Source organism: Barbus barbus (assembly GCF_936440315.1).
Source record: "Barbus barbus genome assembly, chromosome: 28".
Lineage (NCBI taxonomy): Eukaryota > Metazoa > Chordata > Actinopteri > Cypriniformes > Cyprinidae > Barbus > Barbus barbus.
The window spans coordinates 28,658,352-28,682,875 of NC_136756.1; the positions used below are offsets into that span (position 1 = coordinate 28,658,352).

The 24,524-nt window shown below is 35.0% G+C and overlaps 3 protein-coding genes across 4 annotated transcripts in view; 2 read left to right on the forward strand and 1 right to left on the reverse strand.

Moving 5' to 3' along the window:
• LOC306848635 (synaptic plasticity regulator PANTS-like) overlaps window positions 1-24,524 on the forward strand; it is an 806,624-nt gene that overhangs the window by 39,798 nt on the left and 742,302 nt on the right. The gene's annotated exons all lie outside the window — the stretch shown is intronic.
• Window positions 1,454-12,218, forward strand: LOC306848316 (non-selective voltage-gated ion channel VDAC2-like). 2 transcript variants are annotated; one of them, XM_079382785.1, is made up of 10 exons: window positions 1,454-1,671; window positions 4,047-4,119; window positions 4,924-4,995; window positions 6,838-6,887; window positions 9,018-9,170; window positions 9,256-9,308; window positions 9,679-9,906; window positions 10,091-10,241; window positions 10,631-10,688; window positions 11,461-12,218. In XM_079382785.1, the coding sequence occupies exons 2-10, from the start codon at window positions 4,050-4,052 to the stop codon at window positions 11,550-11,552; spliced, it is 927 nt and encodes a 308-aa protein (XP_079238911.1). In that variant the 5' UTR covers window positions 1,454-1,671; window positions 4,047-4,049; the 3' UTR covers window positions 11,553-12,218. The 2 variants fall into 2 exon arrangements, with proteins under 2 accessions (XP_079238911.1, XP_079238910.1); XM_079382784.1 differs by lacking the exon at window positions 4,047-4,119 and having other exon boundaries at window positions 1,593-1,671; window positions 11,461-12,217.
• Window positions 12,547-24,524, reverse strand: part of LOC306848375 (inhibitor of nuclear factor kappa-B kinase subunit beta-like) — a 30,937-nt gene continuing 18,959 nt past the window's right edge. Inside the window, exons 8-22 of the mRNA XM_079382886.1 lie at window positions 24,317-24,441; window positions 22,721-22,828; window positions 21,480-21,708; window positions 21,206-21,400; window positions 20,478-20,592; window positions 19,331-19,454; window positions 19,101-19,252; window positions 17,912-17,973; window positions 17,689-17,792; window positions 16,259-16,308; window positions 16,089-16,188; window positions 14,594-14,741; window positions 14,406-14,509; window positions 14,225-14,324; window positions 12,547-13,309 (exon numbers count right to left, since the gene is read on the reverse strand). Coding sequence (XP_079239012.1) covers window positions 13,262-13,309; window positions 14,225-14,324; window positions 14,406-14,509; window positions 14,594-14,741; window positions 16,089-16,188; window positions 16,259-16,308; window positions 17,689-17,792; window positions 17,912-17,973; window positions 19,101-19,252; window positions 19,331-19,454; window positions 20,478-20,592; window positions 21,206-21,400; window positions 21,480-21,708; window positions 22,721-22,828; window positions 24,317-24,441 — 1,764 coding nt within the window. The 3' untranslated portion in view covers window positions 12,547-13,261. The remainder of the gene's footprint in view (window positions 13,310-14,224; window positions 14,325-14,405; window positions 14,510-14,593; window positions 14,742-16,088; window positions 16,189-16,258; window positions 16,309-17,688; window positions 17,793-17,911; window positions 17,974-19,100; window positions 19,253-19,330; window positions 19,455-20,477; window positions 20,593-21,205; window positions 21,401-21,479; window positions 21,709-22,720; window positions 22,829-24,316; window positions 24,442-24,524) is intronic.

Consider the following 24,524-nt stretch of genomic DNA (forward strand, 5'->3'; position numbering starts at 1 on the left):
GTGCATTTATTGGAATTACTATAACCAAAATTAATATTTATTATAGTATGTGCTAGGGGTGTGCGATATGATGATTTTTGATCGTGGACGATAAAAATGTCTCCACGATCTGCTTTTGAAGAAATATGGTAGTATCGTGCTACAGCACACATTATATCAAATACAGTCCTCTATATACTGTACAACACGACATACAGCAGTAGAGTTACTCTGACAGGACACTGCACTTATTCGCGATCGCAAAAGTACATTATTTGCACACAAGCCTTGCTGGTTAAATGTTTCATTCGCGCGCTGGTCTGACGTGCGCTTTTTCTGAGCGGATACACCTGAAGCACGTGCACTAAAGAGACTGTCTAACAGCTCCTGATTACTCAACTAACTTATCTTTTGCGCTAATACTGTCAAACACACAAGGTTTACATACAGACTGAGTTGGTTATCTCTAAAATAAAAGTAAATAGTTAAGAGAGAAACAGATGCGTGCAGCTCTTAAAGGGACAGGACACTAAACATGCTGTCGACTGTAATTTTAAAGGGATAGTTCACTCTAAAATTTAATTTCTGTCATTATTTACTCACTCACATGTTGTCCCAAACCTCTATTAATTTCTTGTGCTGTACCAAAAATAAGATATTTTGAAGAACGAGGGTAACCAAACAGTTGCTGGTCCACATTGACTTTGATAGCAGGAAAGACAAATCCTATGGAAGTCACTGAGGACCAGCAGCTGTTTGGTTTTCCACCTTCTTCAAAATAGCATTTATGTTCAGCAGAAGAAAAACTCATTCAGGTTTAAAACAACTTTTGAGTAAATGATGATATAAAAATAAAACATTATGACAGAATTGACAGACAGATGACAGAATATTTATTTTTGGGGGAACTATTCATTTAACGTTAACAAAACAACAAAACGCAAAGAGAAAAATCCCTCACTATTCTTGACTGAAAAACTTTAATACAGCTGCTTTATGAATCAGTCTATATAGTGTTTTATTTTTATACTTGTTCATTCAATTTCATTGAATGCTCTGCTAAATACACCTATTGTACCTGAAAATAACTGTTTGTTTTATTTGTATATTATGTGTATTTGTAATGTGTATCTTTGTTCTTATTTTTTAATAAGAAAGATAAAATGATGACACAGATTTTTATCTTCGCCCACTTTGGCCTAAATATCTGCCATGTCTTTTTTTTTTGTTACCTTGAAAGGCTTTGTCTTTCTAGTTTGGCTGTAATGCTCAGACAACTTGTAAAGCCAAGATAGTAAAACCAACATGACAAAGAATCGTGATACAATCGTGATATTTCTGAAAAAAAAAAACAAAAAAAAACCGTGATATGATATTTTTGCTAGTATGTGCGTATTTTCTCCATCTTTATATATTCAGCAAATGAGAAATTAAAAGTAAACCAGATTCTAAAGGACATTTATACAATCACTACAGTCTTTATGTCTAATTCATTCTTTTAGAGAGGTTTGCAAAAAATCTGGGTGAATAATAACGTGGTTTTTCAGGAAAAGTACGAGTAGCGAAATAAAGTCAAATATGATGTAGATTTAGATAATCGAGGCGGCAGATTGCGCATGCGCGGCTCGCGTCTGTTCTCCTTCAGTCTGTCCTCTCGAGCTGCACAGAATCCTCGGCAGGAACACCGACACGGTAGGCGTTTAAACACCGACACATTACTCGATACACCACAAATACACAAGCGTTCAAACATCCAGCTGCTTTTGCTGAGAAATAATGCTGTTATTTTGGAGCTGTAACGTTAGTTATTCCGACGGGTCGCGTTCAGGGCCGCAGAGGCGTTATGACAGCATAATACTGATTATTATTAAATCACCGTCATACAATCGCCTTTTATTCATAAAATCGCGCGTTTTGATTCTCATGCTAATGCTAATCTGTGTTTTGACTCACAACATGTCAGTGTTTCATCAAGGACACGGATTCTCTCGCCGTATGCTCGTGTAACTTTGATTTAACGGGTTGAATGTGAAACTTTAACGTTTAAGTGTAATTGATCTGCTTGTTATAATGTAACACTGTTTCTGTGATGATCGTTATGTTATTACCGGAATAACGGACCGCGTCCCGCCGCGCGCGCCGCCTCTGACGTAACGTACCGGTCCGAGATTAACCACTAAACCCGCGCACTGAAGACAATAACGTTACTCTAATCGATAACTCTACTGATAATTGATCTTGAAGGTATAGAGCTGACCGTTATTCATTATCTGGGCGTTGTGCGTCGCGTGCGTCAGTCACGCGCGATGCTTGTGCAGCCTTGAGCGACTGTCTTTATGTGGTTTGATTGGGACGCTGCTGAGTGACGAAAACATGATCAAATCCGCTAAAACATCCTCTGAATGTCTGTTTGTCAAATGTGTGTGTGGTGTTTGATATATTAGGCGCTCATGGTGAAGTCTGCCATTGTTCTGTGCTCTCTCATTGCTTTCCTGTACATTATAAACATGTTATTTTGTTAATTTGTTAGGGGTTGGTGACGTTTTTAGGGATTTATTTCAAAGATGCAATATCAGTAATCAATTATGTTGGGCTAAAAAACTAAGTTTTGGTGATTGTGATTAAATCACAGTAGGTCACTGAACCTTTAGCTAATTAGTTTCTTACTAGAAAAAAACAAGCTGAAACTCAAGCAGAACTGAATGTGAAGCCACAACTGAAACTGAAGCAGCTTTTCTTTATATATATATATATATATACATATGTTTCACATTCATAAAGAATCATAATGCCATTGCATATCATATGCAGTGGTGTATAACAGTGTATGCATGTGTGATTGAGTGGTTTATTACAGAATTATAGGAAAGGTGATAATATTTTTGCACTTTACTGCTTCATCAGATTCTACTAAATAAATGGCACCATCTGGTGGGTCTCTAAAGCAAAACACCCATCGACTTTATTACATTCATTATTATTTTAATATATTGCTTGCATAACTTTTTTTATAGTCATTTATTCTCAAGTGAGCAGTGCACATAATGTGTTGTTATTTTTATTATATTATTCATAGCATAAATATTCATACTGTTGTTTTTTTATTGTTGTGGTCTAATGACTTTAATTATTATTGTGCAAAAAACAGATATAAAACAATAAATAATAGTCAGTTCTGCTCATTGGTTATATGATACTTAATAAAAATAATTTGTACATTATAAAATAGATAGATAGATATATAAAATAGATAAAACAGATAGCAGAAGCTTCTGTCACGAAAACAAATTCCTCATATGTGTAAACATACCTGGCAATAAAGCTCTTTCTGATTCTGGTTCAGATAGATGACACTATATAGTCAAAATAAGGTTGCTTTATAAAGGCAGTAAGCTCTTACCACTGATGTTTTGAGATTGTCATTGAGATTGTGTGTTTTTTCCACGAGCTGCCCCGGCTAATGGCCCTCGTGTCTGAGGACGTTCACTAAAGTGCAGTGATTTGTTCATGATTGATGAGCGTTTGGCAACAGACTGAGACTGAGAGCTGTGCTTCAGTAAATGGTGATGAATAGCAGATTGATTTTATATAGGCTTTTAAAGCTGGTCACATGATCTCAATATGGCGATCTAGAATAAAACTTAGCTTTTTTTAGACGACTGATAGAGTCATCATCTCATGCATGCTTCATTTTAAGCAAATGTGGTAAGTGTACTATTCATTTCTTAAGAATGAAGCTACATGTGGATACATGCCGGTGTCAAAGTGTTCAGTGTTGAGGAAAACATTTCACAACGCCTCACGTCACATGGAGCCGCGGTGTCAGTTGTGAATCTATTTTTAGCACGTATGTCGGGGGATTGGAGGGAGGGGGACGCGCTCGTAAAGATGCTGCATCAGCATCCTGTCACCTGGGATCAAGGGCAGAGGTTGCCATGGCGACCGCCTCCTCTGCTCTCACACACCTGGTGATGCTCATTGACGCCGCAAACTCTATCATTGTGTTATGCAGTGAGACAGTGTGCTGTGGTTGATGGTGTGTGTTTGATTGTGATCTCTGACCCCAGATCATGTCTGAGAAAGGACAGAAGCAGAAAGGAAGCAGTGAGAGCTGCCATCACTGCAAGCCAAAGACATGCGGTGAGTGACGGACAGAGAGAAGACGGACCAACAACAACCTCACACAGACAGACAGACAGATAGATACATAGACAGACAGACAGACAGATAGATACATAGACAGACAGACAGACAGACAGATAGATACATAGACAGACAGACAGACAGACAGATACATAGACAGACAGACAGACAGATTAATCAAGGTAAACATGGTAATTTTGACGTTACACATGGACCCCAGAACCACATCATCACAAGAATTACATCTGTAATTCATAACAAAACATTCAAACCTCAGGATAATTTTGTAATTTTTCAGTTCAAATAAAACCCAAACAAATGAACAAAACAGAAGCTGTGCAGTTTGGCTTTGAATCCTCCGGTACACAAGCACCATGCACTTGAGTCCTTCATCACTATAAATCAGATTTGTGGTCATTCTGACATTATTGTCTGTGGTAATGAACAATATACCGTAGAACTAGTATTGAACCCCGAACTTTCCTTTGAAGAGCCCTGTGTGTGTGTGTGATAGAGACAGACTCTGCTGTTACGTTGCAGTGTGAGCGTGTGTAGTAGTGAGCTGTTAACATGTGTGATGCTTCTGGCTGCAGCGCTGCAGATGATCAGAGCAAACGCTGTGCAGCTCCTGTAGCATGCTGCCTTTAGCTGTCAGCTGTTCTTCCAGCCGTCTGTAGGACACTGGACTGTCAGGAGGCGTGTGCTGCTGGTATTTGTAGACTGTTGTAAACATGTTGCGCAAATTTACATTTCTAAAGACTCTACGCTTCTAAAGTGTCTCCTTGTCTCTTTTTTGTCCAGCAAACATGGCCGTCCCTCCTGCATACGCTGACCTCGGCAAATCTGCCAAAGATATCTTCAGCAAAGGATATGGTGAGTGACTTTACAGAGCCACATTCCTGCTAAATGTGTCACAAACATGAACTATTCAGTGTTATTTCTGGATATGGATTTCTGTAATGTGATACTGTAGGGCTGGGTATCGTTCAAACATTTTCGATATCAATACCGATACCTTGAGTTCGATACCGGTTCCTGAACGATACTTTTTCCGATACCAATTTTATGAAATCAGTTTTAACAAGATTACATTATCTCAAAAAAACTTTGGTTTTATTTTTTCCAGCTTGTTGACATGTATACAGACTCTAAGACTCATCTCCTGAGCCACTGCACAAAGGAACAAAATATATCCAACACAATAAATAAATAATGTTAATAAAGCTCAAATAGTTGTCAGTTTACACTAGTGCGTGTTCGTTTTAAAACTCATAGCTCAGACAGAATCATCATTTCTATTCATTTATTCTAGGTTGTTAAAGACTTCAAGAAATTGAAAATCTTTATCCACTTTCATAAGTGGGTGTTTTATTTTCTTTCACCATATGTTTTATTGTTATTAAATTCTGTGTTGTAGTATGACTAATTATTTGAATGCATAAAAACTACTCTCGCGGATGTCAAACTGATCATTCTGCGCGGCGCCGCTTCTAGTCGAACACACCTAGTGCTGCAGGATTATTGGCTCACTGACGTTAATGAGATTAACCCCTTAGGTATCGAAATTTGGTACCGAACGACAAGACGTTTTTCGATACTCGGTGGTATCGAGGCAATTCGTTCGGTGCCTAAAAAGTATTGAACTCGATACCCAGCCCTATGATACTGACACAAGAGAATCAATACTGACCTTTTGACAGATGGACGGAGGGTTCAGGTCAAAGGTTAAATGACAGAAAAGAGTACTGATGCATATGCATTTCATTATATAGAACTGACTGTATATGCTGCTTAAATTTAAATGCATTGTTCAAAATCAGTCATTATAAAACAGATCCCATCTAGGTGTGATGCGTCTAGAGTTATTATTTATATATATATATATATATATATATATATATACATACAATTTTAACTAAAATAAAATAAAACAAAAATATATTTTATTTCAGCTAGTTTCCAAGGCAACATTTCTCAATTTAATTTATTTTTACTAAAATAACTAAAACTAATGATGAAATAAAAATGAATAAAAACTAATAACTAAACTTAAAATGAAAACTATATAAATATATAAAAATATAAAATATATAACAAGGTATAAAACTATAATAGTGATATTAAAATAACGCTGCTCCACACAGCTGTAAATTATATCTATATATCATGAAGTATATTATTGTTATTATCATTACATAAATATATTAATTATATTATTATATGTATTATTATTTATTATATATATTTTAAGTCTAGACAGAAAAGACAAAAGCATTTCTTTTTTTGTGGTTTCAGCTGATATTTTGGATTTTATATATATATATATATATATATATATATATATATATATATATATATATATATATATATATATAGATATTCAATTTAAATTTAATTTAAAAATTCTCCTTCTGAACATTTATTTTTTATTTTTTATGTTGGTCCCCAAGTTGAGTCGTAACACATTTTTATATTTTAAATATTTAAAATGATATTGTATAATTTATGTATACTAATATCAGCTGTGCTTATCCAATATTAATCCATATAATCATTCATGTTACTGACCATGTCGTGGATTTGCATCTGTCAGTTTCATATAGAAACACTAAAGCACTGATCACAGTGTCTGATTTGAAATGATTCAAATCAATAAAATGAATGTTTAACATGTAAATTCAACATTTATTACAACATTTGTCTCTGTTTTCTCAGGCTTTGGAGCTGTTAAGCTGGACCTGAAGACCAAGTCTCAGAGTGGAGTTGTGAGTTGCTCTTTTGCTCTCTGTTTCTTCACTAAGTGCCAACAAGTACCATGGTACTAATCAGCCTGTACCATGGTAATGTCAAAGTATCATGGCATTACCATCTGATATCTACACTGTGTACTACACTGTATATAAGAGCTGTTTTCCTCATCACTCTTGCTCTTTTTTGAATATAATTCATGTTTAATTGTGAACATCATCTTCCAGATGTTCAGTATGTAGATTCAGTGAGGTGTGTGTGTGTGTGTGTGTGCATGTTTATGTGGTTTATGAGGACACAAATGTGTATAATGACATGGGTATGACAGAGGTATTACAATATGAAGGTGGTTTATGAGGACACTGTCTATGTCCCCGTAATTCAAAAGGCTTAAAAAACATATTAAATGGTGTTTTTTTTGAAAATCTAAAAATGCACAAAGTCTCCTGTGAGGACTAAGTTTAGGTGTAGGGTTGGTGTAGGGCAATAGCACACACAGTTTGTTCAGAATAAAAACCATTACGCCTATGGAGAGTCCCCATAAACCACAAAAACCAACATGTGTGTGTCTGTGTGTGTGTGTGTGTGAGTGTGTGTGTGTGTGTGTGCGTGAGTGTGTGAGTGTGTGTGTGTGTGTGTGCGTGAGTGTGTGAGTGTGAGTGTGTGTGTGTGTGTGTGAGTGTGTGTGTTTGTGGCTGATTCATGTTCTCCACCGCTGCTCTCATCTGTATCTAGGTCAGAAAGGTCCTGCTCCAGACAGCGTTATTTTAGTATAGAATTCTAGTTTTTATTAATATTTTGAAATTTGTTACATGATTTTTATCATTTCTGTATTGTGTTTTTATAATAATTTTTTTTATCATTTTAATTTTAGTTAAAGTTTTAGTCATTTTGTAGCATTGTTTTTTCATTTGTATATGTTTTATATTTTTATTCATTTTAATACTTAGTTAAACTAAGTGCAAAATGAGAAATTTCAGATAACTTTTTATTAATTTCAAGTATAGAATTTGTTTCTGGTTTTAGTTGTAGTTAATGATATTACCCCGGTTTGGAATGAATTTCTGTCATTCCCCATGAATCTGAATGTTTGTATCTCTTTTCTGACCTGTTTCTTTCTGTCTTTCTCGCTTTCTTTATTGGACGTCGATGTCAGATGGTAAGACTGGGATGTTTTATATGAGGATGTGAATTTGTTTAGTCTCTTTCTGCAGCTCAACCTCCCTGGTTAAATTTGTGTTTGCACTAACGTTGAGGTTTCATGTCTGTCGTTGCAGCGTGAGAATGAGGTTCCCATAGTTCAGTTTAAACCCAAATACACATTGGCCTCAATATAGCTGTCTGGTATAAAGTTTGTGCTCTGGTTTCAATAAACACACTCTTCTGTATTATATGCAGAAATGTATTTAAATTAAATTACATTTGTGTTCTGTATTTATATAATTCAATTAAACGATAAATGCACAATATTTAACACTATTTCCTGTTTACAAATGTGCATCAATAAAGGTATATGTTATATGAAAAGCATTAATCTGTGGAGAGCTTGTTGCCAAAACTATCAAAGTCTTGCAGGAATTATATTATTTTTTAATTAATAGAAAATAGTACATATTTTATTGTAATATATTAAAATATATTATATTAATATATTATACTAGAAATAATAAAATATATGAATACAAATAATAAAAAAGCCAAATAAATAAATTAATAAAAAAACAAATAAGTATTTTTTTAAATAAAAGTAACATGTTGTTGATCTTGGATTATGCATTTTGAAATGTGACAATTGTACATTTTTGCTATGTATTAATATATTGAATATGAAATTAAGAAACAAATATTGATTCAATAAAAATAATAAGATAAAAGTCTTAATAAATTATTTATATAATGAAGTTTAATCTGAATTATTGAATTATGTAGTTTTAAATCTTGGATTTGGTAATAAAACACTGAGCTAGTTGCAGACTAACTAGGCGCCGGTATGAATTGACATGACTTTATGAGCAGCTGATGCAGCCCGACACTCCTTATCCTTCTTCTTCATTTCCTGTTAATCTGTGAAGCCATCCTCTTCCTCTCTTATTGTTCCTCTTCTCTTTCCCTGCATCCTTTCACTGTGTTTCTCTCTCGTTTCTCAGGAGTTCTCTACCGGCGGCTCCAGTAACACAGACACCGGAAAAGCGGCTGGAAACCTGGAGACCAAGTACAAAGTGAAGGATCTGGGCTTGACTTTGAACCAGAAGTGGAACACAGATAATGTTCTGACCACCGAAGTGACTCTGGAAGATCAGGTGAGGCCAGGTCGCCAATCCTAACGTTATGCATAAAGCGTTTAAATGGTTAAATAATGCACTGTTTTGTCTTGTTTCTGTGCAGCTGGCCAAAGGTCTGAAGCTGGGATTGGACACTTCATTTGTGCCCAACACTGGGTATGTGAACTCTTTAATTGGACAAAAGATTTAATAAAAAAGTAACTTTTTTGGATTTTGCATTTTGAAATGTGACAATTGTGAAATGTCACCATGTTTTGTTGTATTGAATATTAAATTAAGATAATGAATATGAATTATATTATTTTTAATTAATACAAAATAATATAGATTTCTTTACAATAAATAAATAAGATATATTAATAAAAATACAAACAATAATAATCTTAATAAAATGAAAGATTTTAGTAAAATAAAGTAAAAAGTGTGTGTGTGTTATATGAAAATCAATATAAAATTGTTATAAAATTCTGTTGTCAGTTCCACCTATTCAGTAACTGCAGTGTCATCCTCTCTCTGCTATCTTCAGGAAGAGGAGCGGTAAGCTGAAGACGGGCTACAAGCGTGATTACATGAATGTGGGCTGTGATATAGATTTCGATCTGGCCGGACCGACGATTCACGCCGCAGCCGTTCTGGGTTATGAGGGCTGGTTGGCCGGGTATCAGATGGCCTTCGACACGGCCAAATCCAAACTGGCCCAGAACAACTTCGCTTTGGGCTACAAGGCAGGAGACTTCCAGCTACACACCAATGTGTGAGGAAACACTACAGCAACATTCACATTACAAATACCGCTCATGTATCAACATTAACATTTTCATTTCAAGTTGCAACATTTATTTTTCATGGTTTTAGTTATAATTCTGGCTCATAGTGCTAATGAGACGTGATTAACAAACAGTATTTCATCTTTTTGAAGTTAATGGTGTTTGTTGCAGCAATGATGGCACAGAGTTCGGCGGCTCCATCTATCAGAAGGTGAACGATCAGTTGGAGACGGCGGTCAATCTGGCCTGGACCGCAGGCAGTAACAACACACGCTTTGGCATCGCTGCTAAATACCAGCTAGATAAAGACTCCTCCATCGCTGTGAGTACAAACCATATGTGATCCTAGAGCACAAAACCATATTTATACATAATCTTTCCATTGGTGTATGGTTTGTTAGGATAGGACAATATTTAGCTGAGATACAACTATTTGAAAATCTGGAATCTGAGGGTGCAAAATAATCTAAATGTTCAGAAACTCACCTTTAAAGTTGTTCAAATGAAGTTCTTAGCAATGCATATTACTAATCAAAAATATATTTACGGCAGGCATAAAAGAAAAATGGATAATTTTGATCCATACAGTGTATTGTTGTCTATTGCTACAAATATACCAGTGCTACTGATGACTGCTTTTGTGCTGCAGGGTCACATTAACAGCTGACCAATGTCACTGACTGTAGATGATAACCCTGTCTCTCTCTTCAGGCCAAAGTCAACAACGCTAGTCTGGTTGGAGTAGGATACACACAGAGCCTCCGGCCAGGTGAACAAACTCCTTCAATAATCAGTCAGTTATGAGTTAAGAGTGTTGGCTTAAAAAGCTTGAGGTTTGAAGAGTTTATTCAAAGCCAAAAATTTTTATTATCATGTTCTAGCCCATTGCTAAAATGTTCAAGCAAGTTGTTAACAAGATTTAGCATGTTGCTAGCATGATTTTGCATGTTGTTAGCATGTTTTAACATGTTGCTAGCATGATGTTGCTAACATGTTTTAGTATGTTGCTAGCATGATTTAGCACGTTTTTAACATTTCTCAACATGTTTTAACATTTTAGCATGTTGCTAGCAATATTTAACACGTTGCTAGTATGTTTTAACATGTTGATAACACAATGTAACATGTTTTAACGTGTTAACCTGTTTTAGCATGTTGCTAGTGTGTTTTAAGTAATATTTAACACTTTGATAGCATGTTATCATGTTGCTAAGTATGTTTTAGCATGTTGTTAGCAATATTTAACAAGTTGCTAGCATGTTTTAACATGTTGCTAGTGTGTTTTAACATGTTTGAGCATGTTTTAAGTGAGATTTAACACTTTGATGGCTAGTATATTTTAGCCCTGTTATTCTTACTCTATATGTGATACAAAGGTTTTGACTCCCTCATGGTTTTGATTGTCTGGTTCATGAAAACGATCAGTCTGAAGGTCTGAGTCGAGTCTCTAGGAGGAGATACAGAAGAAGGATTTCAGTATGTTTTGTCACTAGTACATAAGAAGTACTAGTGAAGCATAATAAATGCTGTATCTTCCGCAGGTGTGAAACTCACTCTGTCCGCTCTGATCGATGCCAAGAACTTCAACGCCGGAGGACATAAGGTGGGCATGGGCTTCGAGCTGGAGGTGTAAGGACGCACAGAGCAGAGGCGTACTAATGGGAAGTAAAGAAACACAGGGAGCTGACGGCACGACTTCAGCCCCTGCAGAAACACTTTGTCCTTTCCCCCCGTAATTCCTCCTAAACTAATCTGGCCTTAAAGCCCCGTAGAACCAATGAGAAACAGGATCAGCAGTCACATGATTCCTGGCCACACCAATCCTCCATCACCAGCTCACTATGGTCAACATGTCATAGCGCTTTTAATGTTACACACGTGGCACCATATAATTTCTCTCTTTTTTTGGGCTAGATATTGAGTTTTTTAGTTCACGGGTTTAATGTTAAATCAGAATGTCAAGCCCCTCACGCTTGCCCACGTTCATTGCCAATGCGTAGTATTTTATCACAGGTTTGTTGTCTGTGTTTGTGGGCTGGAGTTTGTAGAGGACGGTCCATGAGTTTTTAGTTTTTATCCCCATAAAAAAGTGATTTATGTTAAAAGCGGAGGACTAGAAGAAGAAACTGATGTTGTGGAACTCAATAAAGAGGAACGTTGACTGAATAAAACCTAGTTTCTTTTGGTTTTTATCCTTGTTAGAAAGCAAACACTGTTCATGTATTAAAAAATGTAATGTTTAAAATAAAATGAAATTACACTAGAAAACAAAAACAAATAAAATACTTGTGTACAGCTTATTTTTATTTTTTTATGTATAAAAAACTCTATTATAGTCAAATGAAACCATAACATGAAATAAAGTAGTACAATAACTAAAACTTAAAAAAATAAAAACATGCATATTAAAAAACGACAAAATATTACTAAAATTAACATGAAAACAAAGTAAAAAAGTAGTTCAAAATATTCATAAAAACTATATCTCTAATATGCTACTGTACGTCAAACAAGTAATATTTTTTCTCAGCATATAAAAATTATTTTCATAACTTCAGATATATATCAGAAGTACTAAAAATGTTTACATTTAATGAAATTGCACCAGGAAACATGAACACACAAAATACTTGGATACAACTTTTATTAAATTTTTTGTGTAAAAAAACCTATGTACCAAAGATGCTATTTTTTCTCAGCATATAAAAACAATTTCCATAACTGAAACTGTACTTCACATGCTCATGTGGTTTACTTTTTGTCATGAAATCTTCATAGCATCATAAATGATGAAAACAATAACAAATGTCCACATTTATACATTGACACCTACTGGATGATCAGACACTTGGTCTGTCTAGTCACAGTGAGGTAAAGAGGAGCTAGGATGGATTTATATTTTAATTCATTCAATAAGCAGATGTTTTTATCCAAAGCGACTTACAAATGAGGTACAGCACAAGGGAGCCAACAACATTTATACTATGTTATGTCATGGAGCCAACAACATTTATACTACACAATTACATGTGCACAAAATGTGAAGAGGCATTTGCATAGAAAGCATCAGAAAGGCTGAAAATTGTCAAGTATTCTGATGCAAGAATCCTCAATTAACATAAATGATAAAAAAAACCTGTATTTAAGGGTTTATAACCTCTTAAAAGTAAGAAATGCATTCAGAAATGAGAAGTGTGATTTGACAGGAATGAATTGTCAGCACACACTGTCTGCAGTATCGTGTTTCCTCCAGTTGGTGGCAGTATAGCATGTTTGTTCGCTTTAGAGGGAACAGTCTGATTCTCTGAGAAATGCTCACTGGTAGCCTGTGGATCCTCAGGATCAAGCCAAATCCTGCCCTCCGTTCAACCACTTCCACTCTCTCAGTATCTGAAAGAGATAAATGTCAGTGATGAATATAATCTCTGATCTGTGTGTTTTATGGACATGTTTCCTGTGGCCAATAGTTCACTCAAAAATTTATATTTGCTCAATGTGCTCACCCTCAGGCCATCCAAGATGTAGATGAATTTGATTCTTCATCAGAGCAAATTTTAAGAAATGTAGCATTGCATCAGTGTCTCAGCAATGAATGCTCTGCAGTGAATGGGTGCCGTCAGAATGAGAGTCCAAACAGCTGATAAAAGCATCACAATAATCCACAAGTAATCCACATGATTCCAGTCCATCAGTTAATGTTTTTCTAAGAAACATATCCATCATTAAAGCGTTTTTAATCTCAAACCGCTGCTTCTGGATAAAAAAAAGTCCATAAAACATAATACATACAGAGTCCATAAAACATAATATCGCTTCCACCAGTGAAAAAGTCCATCTCCTGTTGTCTCTCACATCAAAATCCACCCACATATTTGTTTAAAGATGTTTAAAACTGTTTTGGCTTGTAAACGGTGCTTGATCTGAGCAGATTTCTCTCCTGACCAGATGATTTTTTCACCGAAAGGAAGTGTTATTATGGATTATGGACTCGTGTTTTAGCCAAAAGCAACGGTTTAAAGTTAAAAACGTCTTAAGGATGGATTTGTTTCGTACAAACACACAGCTTTTGGTTTCTCCAGATGTTAACTGATGGACTGGAGTGGTGTGGATTATTGTGATGTTTTTATCAGCTGTTTGGACTCTCATTCTGACGGCACCCATTCACTGCAGAGCATCCATTGCTGAGACACTGATGCAATGCTACATTTCTCCAAATCTGATGAAGAAACAAACTCATCTTAATCTTGGATGGCCTGAGAGTGAGCAAAATACGAGTCAAATAGTTATATTTCTCAAATGAATTACCTGCATGCTGGTCTCTGTTTCCTGAATGGTGTCTTGCACTAAACTTTGTAGGCGGCCCTCAAACATCTTGCTCTCCTCAATCACAAGCTGAGACTCGTCTCTGAACACACACAAGAGAGAGACACTCATGATGGAAACATGCAAATGAACGCAGAGTCTCATGCACTGAAGCTGGACTCACGCTTGCGGTACGTCAGACGGTCTGTGGGACATCAGCGGGTGTGCAGGGGCCGGTGGAGTTCGTCCTCCATCTGGACTGCCGCTCACTGGACTACGAACCTTACTCTGAAACACACACGCTCAAGTCAAGCACACGCCATTGTGCATGTGCACACATGCATACTTATAGGAGGAGTATGAATAGCATACACAGGCCACTTTGAGCAGGTTCCACAGCTCCTTCTGTCTCTTCTCCTGCAGGTGCAGCAGTTGTTTCTCGCTGCGGGCCATCGCACTCACCATCCCCTCCACACGCGGCAGCAGCTCCAGAACCCTCTGACGGCACACCATCGTCTTACTGCACACACACACATACACACATGCACATTAGAATTTAACTTCATTTCAGACATTTAAAATAATTATTATGATCACTGAACTGGTCATTCTTTGAGTGTATGCAGGATAGAGCAAAGGAAATACAAAAAAATATTGAAATGATCTAGTTAAAGGTACAAATTCCATACTAATTAGTTTATTTTCAATGCAAATGAATACAGTGCATTTGTATAATTCAGTGCAAATTTCAATACAAAATTAATAGTAAACAACCAGATCTGTTTCAAATCTCAGATGCCTGCTTATTAGTGTTGTCACGATATACCAGTAACAGTTCTCAGTACCTTATTAAAAACTATAGGAACTGGGTGTTTTATTTTTGGGGTAAGTTAAGGTAAGTCATATTTATTTCTTAGCACTGTAAATGTTGCAAAATGCATCAATTTCAGCTGTAAAGCAGCTCTACATAAGACAACAGTGTCATTCAGCTCAGTTTTAATTAAATAGAATGTTAATTATTAAAGCTAATAATAATTGTACAAACATTAGTATGCATCTTTTAAATATTTTCAATCAAGTAAAAGTTGCTTTAAAAAGGCCTGGTGAAAAGTTATTCATAAAATGAAGAATAAAGAAACATTACTCTTAAAGGGGTCATCAGATGGCCATTTTCCACAAGTTGATATGATTCTTTAGGGTCTTAATTAAAAAGTCTAACCTACTTTGGTTAAAATTTCTCAATGGTAGTGTAAAAGACACCTTCTTTACCCCGTCAAAATCATCAACCCGTTTTGTTGCATGTTGCTTTAAATGCTAATGAGCTCTTCTGACCCCGCCCCTCTCTTCCATGGGGTGATCAGCCATGCCAAAGGGCCGGAAATGAACAATGAAATTAATTTTCTACCGATTAGATTGTGTTTTATTAACGTCTACACCTACTCTACCCCTTACAATAATGAAAAAACAGTAATTATTGTTGTACAGTGTGACAAAAATGACATTGCATTGATGTGTGCATGCCCAGTAGCGCAATACGTATCCCTTCTAGCCTTAACAGAGCCAAAGCCCCTTCAAGCAAAGTCTGATAATCTTCGAGAAATCTACTTTCGATTATCTTTATTTCTATTCCAGTTTTGTATTTTTATGTATTTATTTTATAATGTATTATGATTTTAAATGTTATTTTCTCTTGTAAAGTATGTAATATTATATAATTTGATATTCTGTAGTGTTCATGGGAGTTTTGTAAGAAAATAAAAACAAAGTAAAAAAAGGAAGCTTCCTATGTAGACAGCCAGGTTTGAAACAGAGCTTATATATCATATCACACCCAGATGTTGAGATGTTTGTAATGAAATCTGATGACCTCAGGTGTGTGTAAAAGTCCCGTAACTTCCTCTCGTAGAACTGCACGGCCTGAACCACCAGTTTGATCACTTCTTGACAGTCGCCCATACTGCGCTGCTCTGGAGACACAAAGAGATTTTCAGATCACGGATCGGCTCGTCCTGAGGAAGATGAGAACATGCGTCTTACCTCTGGGTTTCTCTCTCAGTTTACGGAAGAGCTCCATGGCCTTCACCTCGCTGCAAAACACAGATGTGAGAGCACATGCAGGTAATTCAGTCAAAGGCAGGTACAGTGACACTTCGTTTGTGAGGTTCATGGCACCTGAATCTTTTACAGATATTCAGGAGATAAAATAAATCCTACTGTATCATATGTGACCCTGGACCACAAAACCAGTCATAAGGGTCAATTTTATGAAATTGAGATTTATACATCATCTGAAAGATGAATAAATAAGCTTTGATGTATGGCTTGTTATGGTAGGACAATATTTGTCTGAGATGCAACTATTAGAAAATCTGGAATCTGAGGGAGCAAAAAAATCTAAATATTGAGAAAATCTCCTTTAAAGTTGTTCTTAGCAATGCATATTACTAATCAAAAATTAAGTTTTGATATATTTATGGTAGGAAATTTACTAAATATCTTCATGGAACATGATCTTTACTTAATATCCTAATGATTTTTGGCATTAAAGAAAAATTGATAATTTTAACCCATACAATGTATTGTTGGCTATTGCTGCAAATATACCTCATCGACTTAAGACTGGTTTTGTGCTCCAGGGTCACATATTAGATCTCTAAATGATCAATATGTTCAAAAATTAGTTGGAAAAACCTGTCAGTCTACTCCATGCCTTCTGTCATCTGTCATCCTTTTTTTTGTATCAAGTTAAAGATATTTTAGTATAACTGTCCAAACGTCCATCTTCAGCTCATGCTTCACGTGTCTTCTTGCGGTGAAATATTTACTGATTATTATAAAGTAAACATATTTGATATTGTTAGTAATATTTTAAGATTAACACCTAGCGGACAGAAGCAATTTAGGTTCACTTTATTATTCATAAATCATGTTTTAGAAAAATCATATTGGATGATTGATATTTATATCATTTTATGCAAGTATCTGCTGTACTGTTATAAAGATCTCATTGATTTACATTACAATCAGAATTTCATATTATGTTTTGTCCATATAAATTTGCACCAAATTGCTTGTTTTTTGCTAATTTTGGGTCTCTGAATAAAACTGAGCTGTTTTTTCCTCCATATTCTCACTATATCACATGAGTCATAAAAGCATGATCTGTAAAATATGATATAAAACTATAATACTGTATCATACTCAGTATTTTTATCCAGTATAAATATGAAATAAATTTATATTTCAGATTTTTATTTTAAACAGTCCTGCAAATGTATGAAATATAAATAATTTAACAAATATATATTCATATTATTAATATATATTATCGTTATGACACATCATTTGAATTCACACCAGTCATCTGTATGACCACATGAGACCAGTATGAGTGTGTGAGTGTGTGTGTGTGTGTGTGTGTGTGTGTGTGTGAGTGTGTGTGTGTGTGTGTGTGTGTGTTGATTTACAGCGTCTCTAAAGCCTCTCCACTCCTCCACGGCTGTCTCTGCAGGTCCACGATATCAGTTTGAAGGGTCATCATCTCCTCCTCCAGCTTATTCACGTCTTCTGTCTGACACACACACACACACATTACAACGCTAAAACACACGCTTACAACAGCACAAACAAACATTAGCTATGATCACTGGGACGGCTGACAATATGGAATCACACACACGCTCTTCTTACCTGTCCACAGTCCAGGGCTGTTTGCTCCATTTCTCTCCAGACACTCAATAATTTTTCAGAGGCTGGAAAACATGTAAACATCCACAGCATGAGCAAATCAACACTTAGTGTACACTTGTTCTGAAAGCAGTGCACTTAACACAGAATTGAGCGCTTGTGTTTGGTTGTGTGTGGAATTTCATACCTATACTGTTTCTTCAATATGCAGTATGTACACTGCGTATGCAAAATAAGTATGCAGATATTTTTCACATGGAATCTGGAAAAACCAGATGATCTACTACTGCTATATCCCACAATGCAATGCACTGACCCTCATTCCCAGTGTGACAAATTAATAGGACAGGATAATAGGTCAAGTGCTTATTTTATAATAAGTAAATTAATTAATTAATTGGAAAGGATGTTAAGTGTTTTTTAATAAAAATAATAGTAATAAATAGATAAATAAAATGAATAAGTTAATTATTTGGAAAGGATATCACATGCTTTTTGTTAAACTAATAATAATAATAAATTATTTGGAGATAATGTCAAGTGCTAATTTAAAAAAATATATATTTATAATAAATAAATATTAATTATTTGGAAAGGATATCACATGATTTTTAATAATAATAATAATTAATTATTTGGAAAGATTATCAAGTGCTTTTTTTAATTATACATATAATAAATAAAATTTATTATTTGGAAAGGCTTATTTTAAAATAATAATAATAATAAATTAATTATTTGAAAAGGATATCAAGTGCTTATTTTTTTTTAATAATAAAAATAATAATTATTTAGAAAGAATGTCAAGTGCTAATTTAAAAAATAATTAATTAATCAAAGGATATAAAGGGTAACAATAATAATAAACTAATACAATATAATTTAAACAATAATAAAATAAACAGATTTAATTAATAACTGATAATCAAGTGCTTTTGACTATCTTCCTTGCTAATTATTTGATTAGATATTAATATATTTTTATGTAAAAATTAGATTCAATTACTAAAAATACATTTTAATTTCTAAGATGATAATAGGACGCCCCTCACTGAATGAAACATGCAACGTCATGAGGTCATGTAAAAACATCTATAATATTCTCTGACATACTATTTTTAAACAACAATAAGGATTTACAGTATGCACTGCACAGTATGCACTAGTATTTGATTCTGACGGTGTGTGGTACCGATGCCCGTCGCTCTCTGCTCCTGGTATTTGTCGATGTCGATGTGCAGACTGGTGCTGAAGAACTCCAGCGTGGCTCTTAACCTCTGGTGCATGCACACCATCTCGTTCTTCTGCTTCGACAGCGTGCCGTTGTGTCTGAGGAGACTCATGCTGGAAGAGAGAGAGAGAAGGAGTCACTTACAGCCTGTTACATCAGCGTTAGCTCATTCAGAGCGCTTCTCGTCTTACATGGCGACTTTCTGTCCTTGCTGCAGTCTCTGCCAGTCCTCCTTCAGCGCACGGATGGTGTGCCACGCTTGACCCCACGTGCGTCTCTGGGAACTGTAGGCCAGCAAGCGCTTGGGCTCGTTCTCTGCGTCACAAAACACAGATCAGTTTAGGCGCCCTTCTTATTTACAGCAGCAATGAACAGTATTGTTATTGTAGGCACTTTAAAATGCCTTGCATGATTTTTGATAATCTATTAGGTGTTGCTCAGATTTTTTACAATGCTTGTTTTCCACCAATCGGTTGTGCATGAGCATGTGCTCTGTCATATAAACAAACCCAGCATGGATGAGCAGTATGATGGGAACGAGCGCAGGAGACCAGCTGAATGAACATGCAAATTCACTCTTAGAGAAAAGCAGAAATAATGCAGCTTCCCTTTAAATAAAACATGCTGTGCTACTTTCTGTTTCAGACACACGTCACGGAAAAGAGAGGAAGTCGGACCATGTTTATGTTTTCAAACATTGTATTCACTATTATGTTTATGAAACAATGCCAAATATTTAACTCCTTAATATTAATTTTAAAAACTTTGTGTACGCATAAATATTTTTTCATTTTAATCTGGACTAAAACATGGCAGATAAAATATCTGAAAAATTATGATTCTTTAATATATATATTTTTTTATTATTCGATTGTTTACATTTTTTATATTTTATTATTGCATATTTATATTATTTAATTTTTTTAACGGAAGCCTGTTTCTGCCACATAATATATATATATTATTGTGTTATATTATATTATATATATTAATAAATGTATAATGTATATTTTTTATTCTGTCATGTTAAATTATATTTATTTATAAAATGTATATTTTTCTATTCTTTGTCAAAAAAAGGATTCCGTAAAAAAAAACAAAAAACAATATATATATATATACATACATATATTAACATATATATAAATAAATAATAGAGAGAGTTTATATCTCACAATTTTGACTTTTTTTTAGAATTGTGAGAAATAAACTTGCAATTCTGTGAAAAAAGTTGGAATTGTAAAATATAAACTCTGACTTACTTTCTCACAGTTCTGAGTTTACATCTCGCAATTCTGACTTTTTCTCTGTGAATTCTGAGTTTAGACAGTAACTCACGGACGAATCGGATGTTCTCAGGAAGGACACGCGGCGTAAACTGAGGCTCGTAGCTGTAGCAGGAGCGGTCAAACAGGAAAACCAGCGGCTCATCTGCCCGCCGAGTGTCCATCATCTAAACAACACAAAACAATCAGGATGATACCAACACACGCTTGAAGTTAAGAAAGCTGCTGTTCCACCTAGGGCTGTCAAATAAAAATTCATCAAATTTCAAATAAAAATCCACATTGGAATGCAAAAAATATTGCATTTGAATTTTAGATCTTGTTTTATGTCAAAACAGAAACGAAGCTATCCTAAAACAGAATCTATCACCGTTACACTCGCGTCTCGCACAAGAGAAAGCCACGTAAAATTAATTAAGTTCAACTTTTAAAAAACATGTCTTGAGACTTTATGCCATTTTTTTTCCATCCCAATGCATCTCATGTTTTTAAATGAAAAAGTATTCTGTGTGACTGGCTTATTAAGCTATGCATACATGATGCTGTTTTGTTTATAATTGTTTAAGCAACAATTATATTTGGTTTATAAACACTATGCACTTTTTAACAGATAGTCATGTTATTTTATTGCTTTAATAAATGTGCATTAGCAATATTTTTAAATTACTTAAAATTATGCCTTTTAAATTCAAATATAATTTGAATATTAATAATATTTAAATGCAAAATTGGAATTGAGTTTTTCAGCCAATTTGACAGCACTATTTCCACCAAACATACGCTATAGTCGATTGCACACTGCATGACGCTGTTGTGCGGCTCGAGCGCAAGCCCCGCCTCCAGCAGCAGCTCCTGATTGGCCGGAGGAATGCGAGCGTCCTGAGCGATTCGCTCCTGCAGGGATGCCACGTCCTCCTGCCGCTGCACCGAATAGGTGAATATTTCAGCAGAGGTCATGTTGAGCACGCGGACCAGCTGAGGAGACAGAGACCATCGCATTAGACATGATTGCATGTGACACTGTGATCGCTCCATTGACGAGAGATTCATCTACCTTTAGATTCAGAATGCGGCTTAATTCATCGAAGCAGAAACAGGAAGCTTTCGGAGAGTCTTTGCTCCCCTCGGAACTGCTCTCTTTACTGTCCTCTTCCGAGTCTTTGACCCCGTCCTGACTTCTTGGCTCTTGGTCTTGGCTCCGCTTTTTTAAATCTTTGCCTCGCTCTTTAGGTGACCATCGCAGCATCATTTGCAGCCAGCTCTCCAGTTCACCAGCTAACAGCCTGAAACACAGTTATAGTTAGATTAACTACATGGGCTTGAATTTGTTCAAGTAGCACAGGTGTATTTGCTGCAATAGCCAAAAATACATTGTATGGGTCAAAATTATAAAAAAAAATTTCATGCCAAAAATCATTAGGATATTAAGCAGAGATCATGTTCCATGAAGATATTTTGTAAATTTCCTAATGTAAATATATCAAAACTTCATTTTTGATTAGTAATATGCATTGCTAAGAACTTCATTTGGACAACTTTAAAGGAGATTTTATTAAAAAACAATTAAATATAAAACCCTAACCTTATTTTATTTCAGCTAGTTGCCAAAGCAATATTTCATTTTGTTTAACTTGAAGTACTAAAATAACTAAAACTAATAAATAAAAATTAATCGAATATATCAGACATTTAAAAAAACGAATAAAATTACAAAAACAAAATCATTAAAAATTTGACTAAAATTAAGGTGAAAATATTAAAATAAAATCTAACTAAAAATATAACAGTACATTAATGATACTTAATATTCAGTAAAATTCAACTTAAGTAATTTAACTTAACACTAGATTATTTACTGTAAACCTGCTTTATAGTTTAAATTGATGTTGTAATTATAAAAACTTTAATACTAAAAAATATGAAAACTAATTTGAATTTTGCAACATTTAGTTTATTACGATCAGCTGCTTTATCACAATCTGTTTTGTATCAAGCACTATATAAATAAATGTGACTTAATTCTGTTTAATTAAGATATTCATTTTCTGTTGCTGTAACCAAGTGGGAGAGGAAAAATCTAATTAACCAATAAGATCACAGCCCGCTTTCAAGATCCAATCAAATACTGATGGATAAAATCAAGTCCTGTTCTACATAATATTCAGTTTCACATTACAGATTGCCATTTAACAGAATCGAATGTATATTTAAAAAATCCAGTAAAAATCTCTAACATTTCACATTGTTAATAGCAGATCCACTTGTTATGTGTCCAGATGTGGCCGCGGAACTCACTTGTTGAGGTTGTGAGGGTTCGGGAGGTGTTTGGAGAATCGAACTTCTCCCGTCAGATCCTCGTAAACCACAATATCATCCACTTGTTTCTGCAACAGCTTGCTGTGCCTGAGCAAAAAATAGTGATAAAAGTTCAAGCGTCTTGATTGTTCGACGTTCTCAGAGGTTATGTTTTAAAAACAGTCCATGTGGTGAGAATACTGGAGCGTGGCCAATCACAGTACAGAAATCTCTGCAATAACAAACTGTTGAAGCAGAAATATTATCTTTACACAAACATAAATTATTAGAACAATAGAGGTTTATGAAGTTTTTTTTCTGAACTCTGGCTCAAGCTGTCAGGTCATAACTTATGAAAAGTCATGAGTCTTGCTGATGGATTCATATAGATCCTGAATTTAAACGATCACACTAAGGCTGATTTACACTGGCACTGAAGCATGTACACACATGCCACCACTGGTACATTTGCACAAAAGAAAGAAAAATTGTTGTATATGTATGTTATATAGGAATGTATGTAACCATGGACCACAAAACCAGTCATAAGGGTCATTTTTTATGAATTAATAATCTTTCCATTGATGTATGGTTTGTTAGGATCGGACAATATTTGTCTGATATACAACTATTTGAAAATCTGGAATCTGAGGGAGCAAAAAAATCTAAATATTGAGAAAATCTCCTTTAAAGTTGTTCAAATGAAGTTCTTAGCAATGCATATTACTAATCAAACATGAAGTTTTGATATATTTATGGTAGGGAATTTACAAAATATCTTCATGGAACATGATCTTTACTTAATATGCTAATGATTTTTGGCATAAAAAAAGGATAATTTTGACCCATGCAGTGTGTTTTTGGCTATTACTACAAATATACCTGTGCTAGTCATGACTGCTTTTGTCCTCAAGGGTCACATATATTTAATACAATTATTAATAATTATTTTAGAAATAGTGTAATTTCCACATATCTGCATGTCAGACTGGCTCAGTTACAGCTAACCTTCCTTATCAGCCTGTTTTATTTATTTAAGAGCAGGATAGGGAGCCAGAAGTGGTTCTCAAGCCTCAGTAAATTTCCAAGGCAATTTTTAAAAATAGAGATATTTCTCCTAATTAATCCCCTCAACAAGTATTTTCTTTTCTTTGAAGAACCAAGATTCCCACAGTCTTGGAAAACTGGGATATATGAGGAAGCCTGATTTTAAAAGTGTGATTTGTAGACCTGGAAAAGTCCTGGAAATCAATAAAATGGGAATGTTTTATATTTTATATCCTTGGTTTAAAAGAGTGGGAACCATGAAGAACATTCAGCTTATAAAACTTCTGGAAAACTGAAATTCAATGCAAAGAAATGACAGTTTCCAAATATATCTAAAAAACAAGTAATAGTAGAAAAAGTTTACAATTGAAAAAATAAAATAAAATATTAATTACAGCAGATACATAAATGAAAACTATTATTAGCCTACATGGTGCGCATTTTGTAGACAATGGGGAGTCCAAAAAGGTTGAGAACCACCGATCTAATAGAGAAACATCAGGCCTTGCAGTGTAAAATTCTGCCACAGACAGCTGAGGGCATAAATACCATTGCACGGGTTGCCAGGTTGGTAGAAAAGGCCTGAATCCAGTGATGCACTCAAACACCAGCGTCCCAAAACTCCAGTAATCCACCGCCACCGTGTACTTCTGCTGTTCTAACAGCTCAGGGGCCTGAGAGAGACACACAGACAGCAGCAGAGAGAAAGAAATGACTTTATATCAGTACAGATGAGAGTCTGAACAATGAGAAGTCT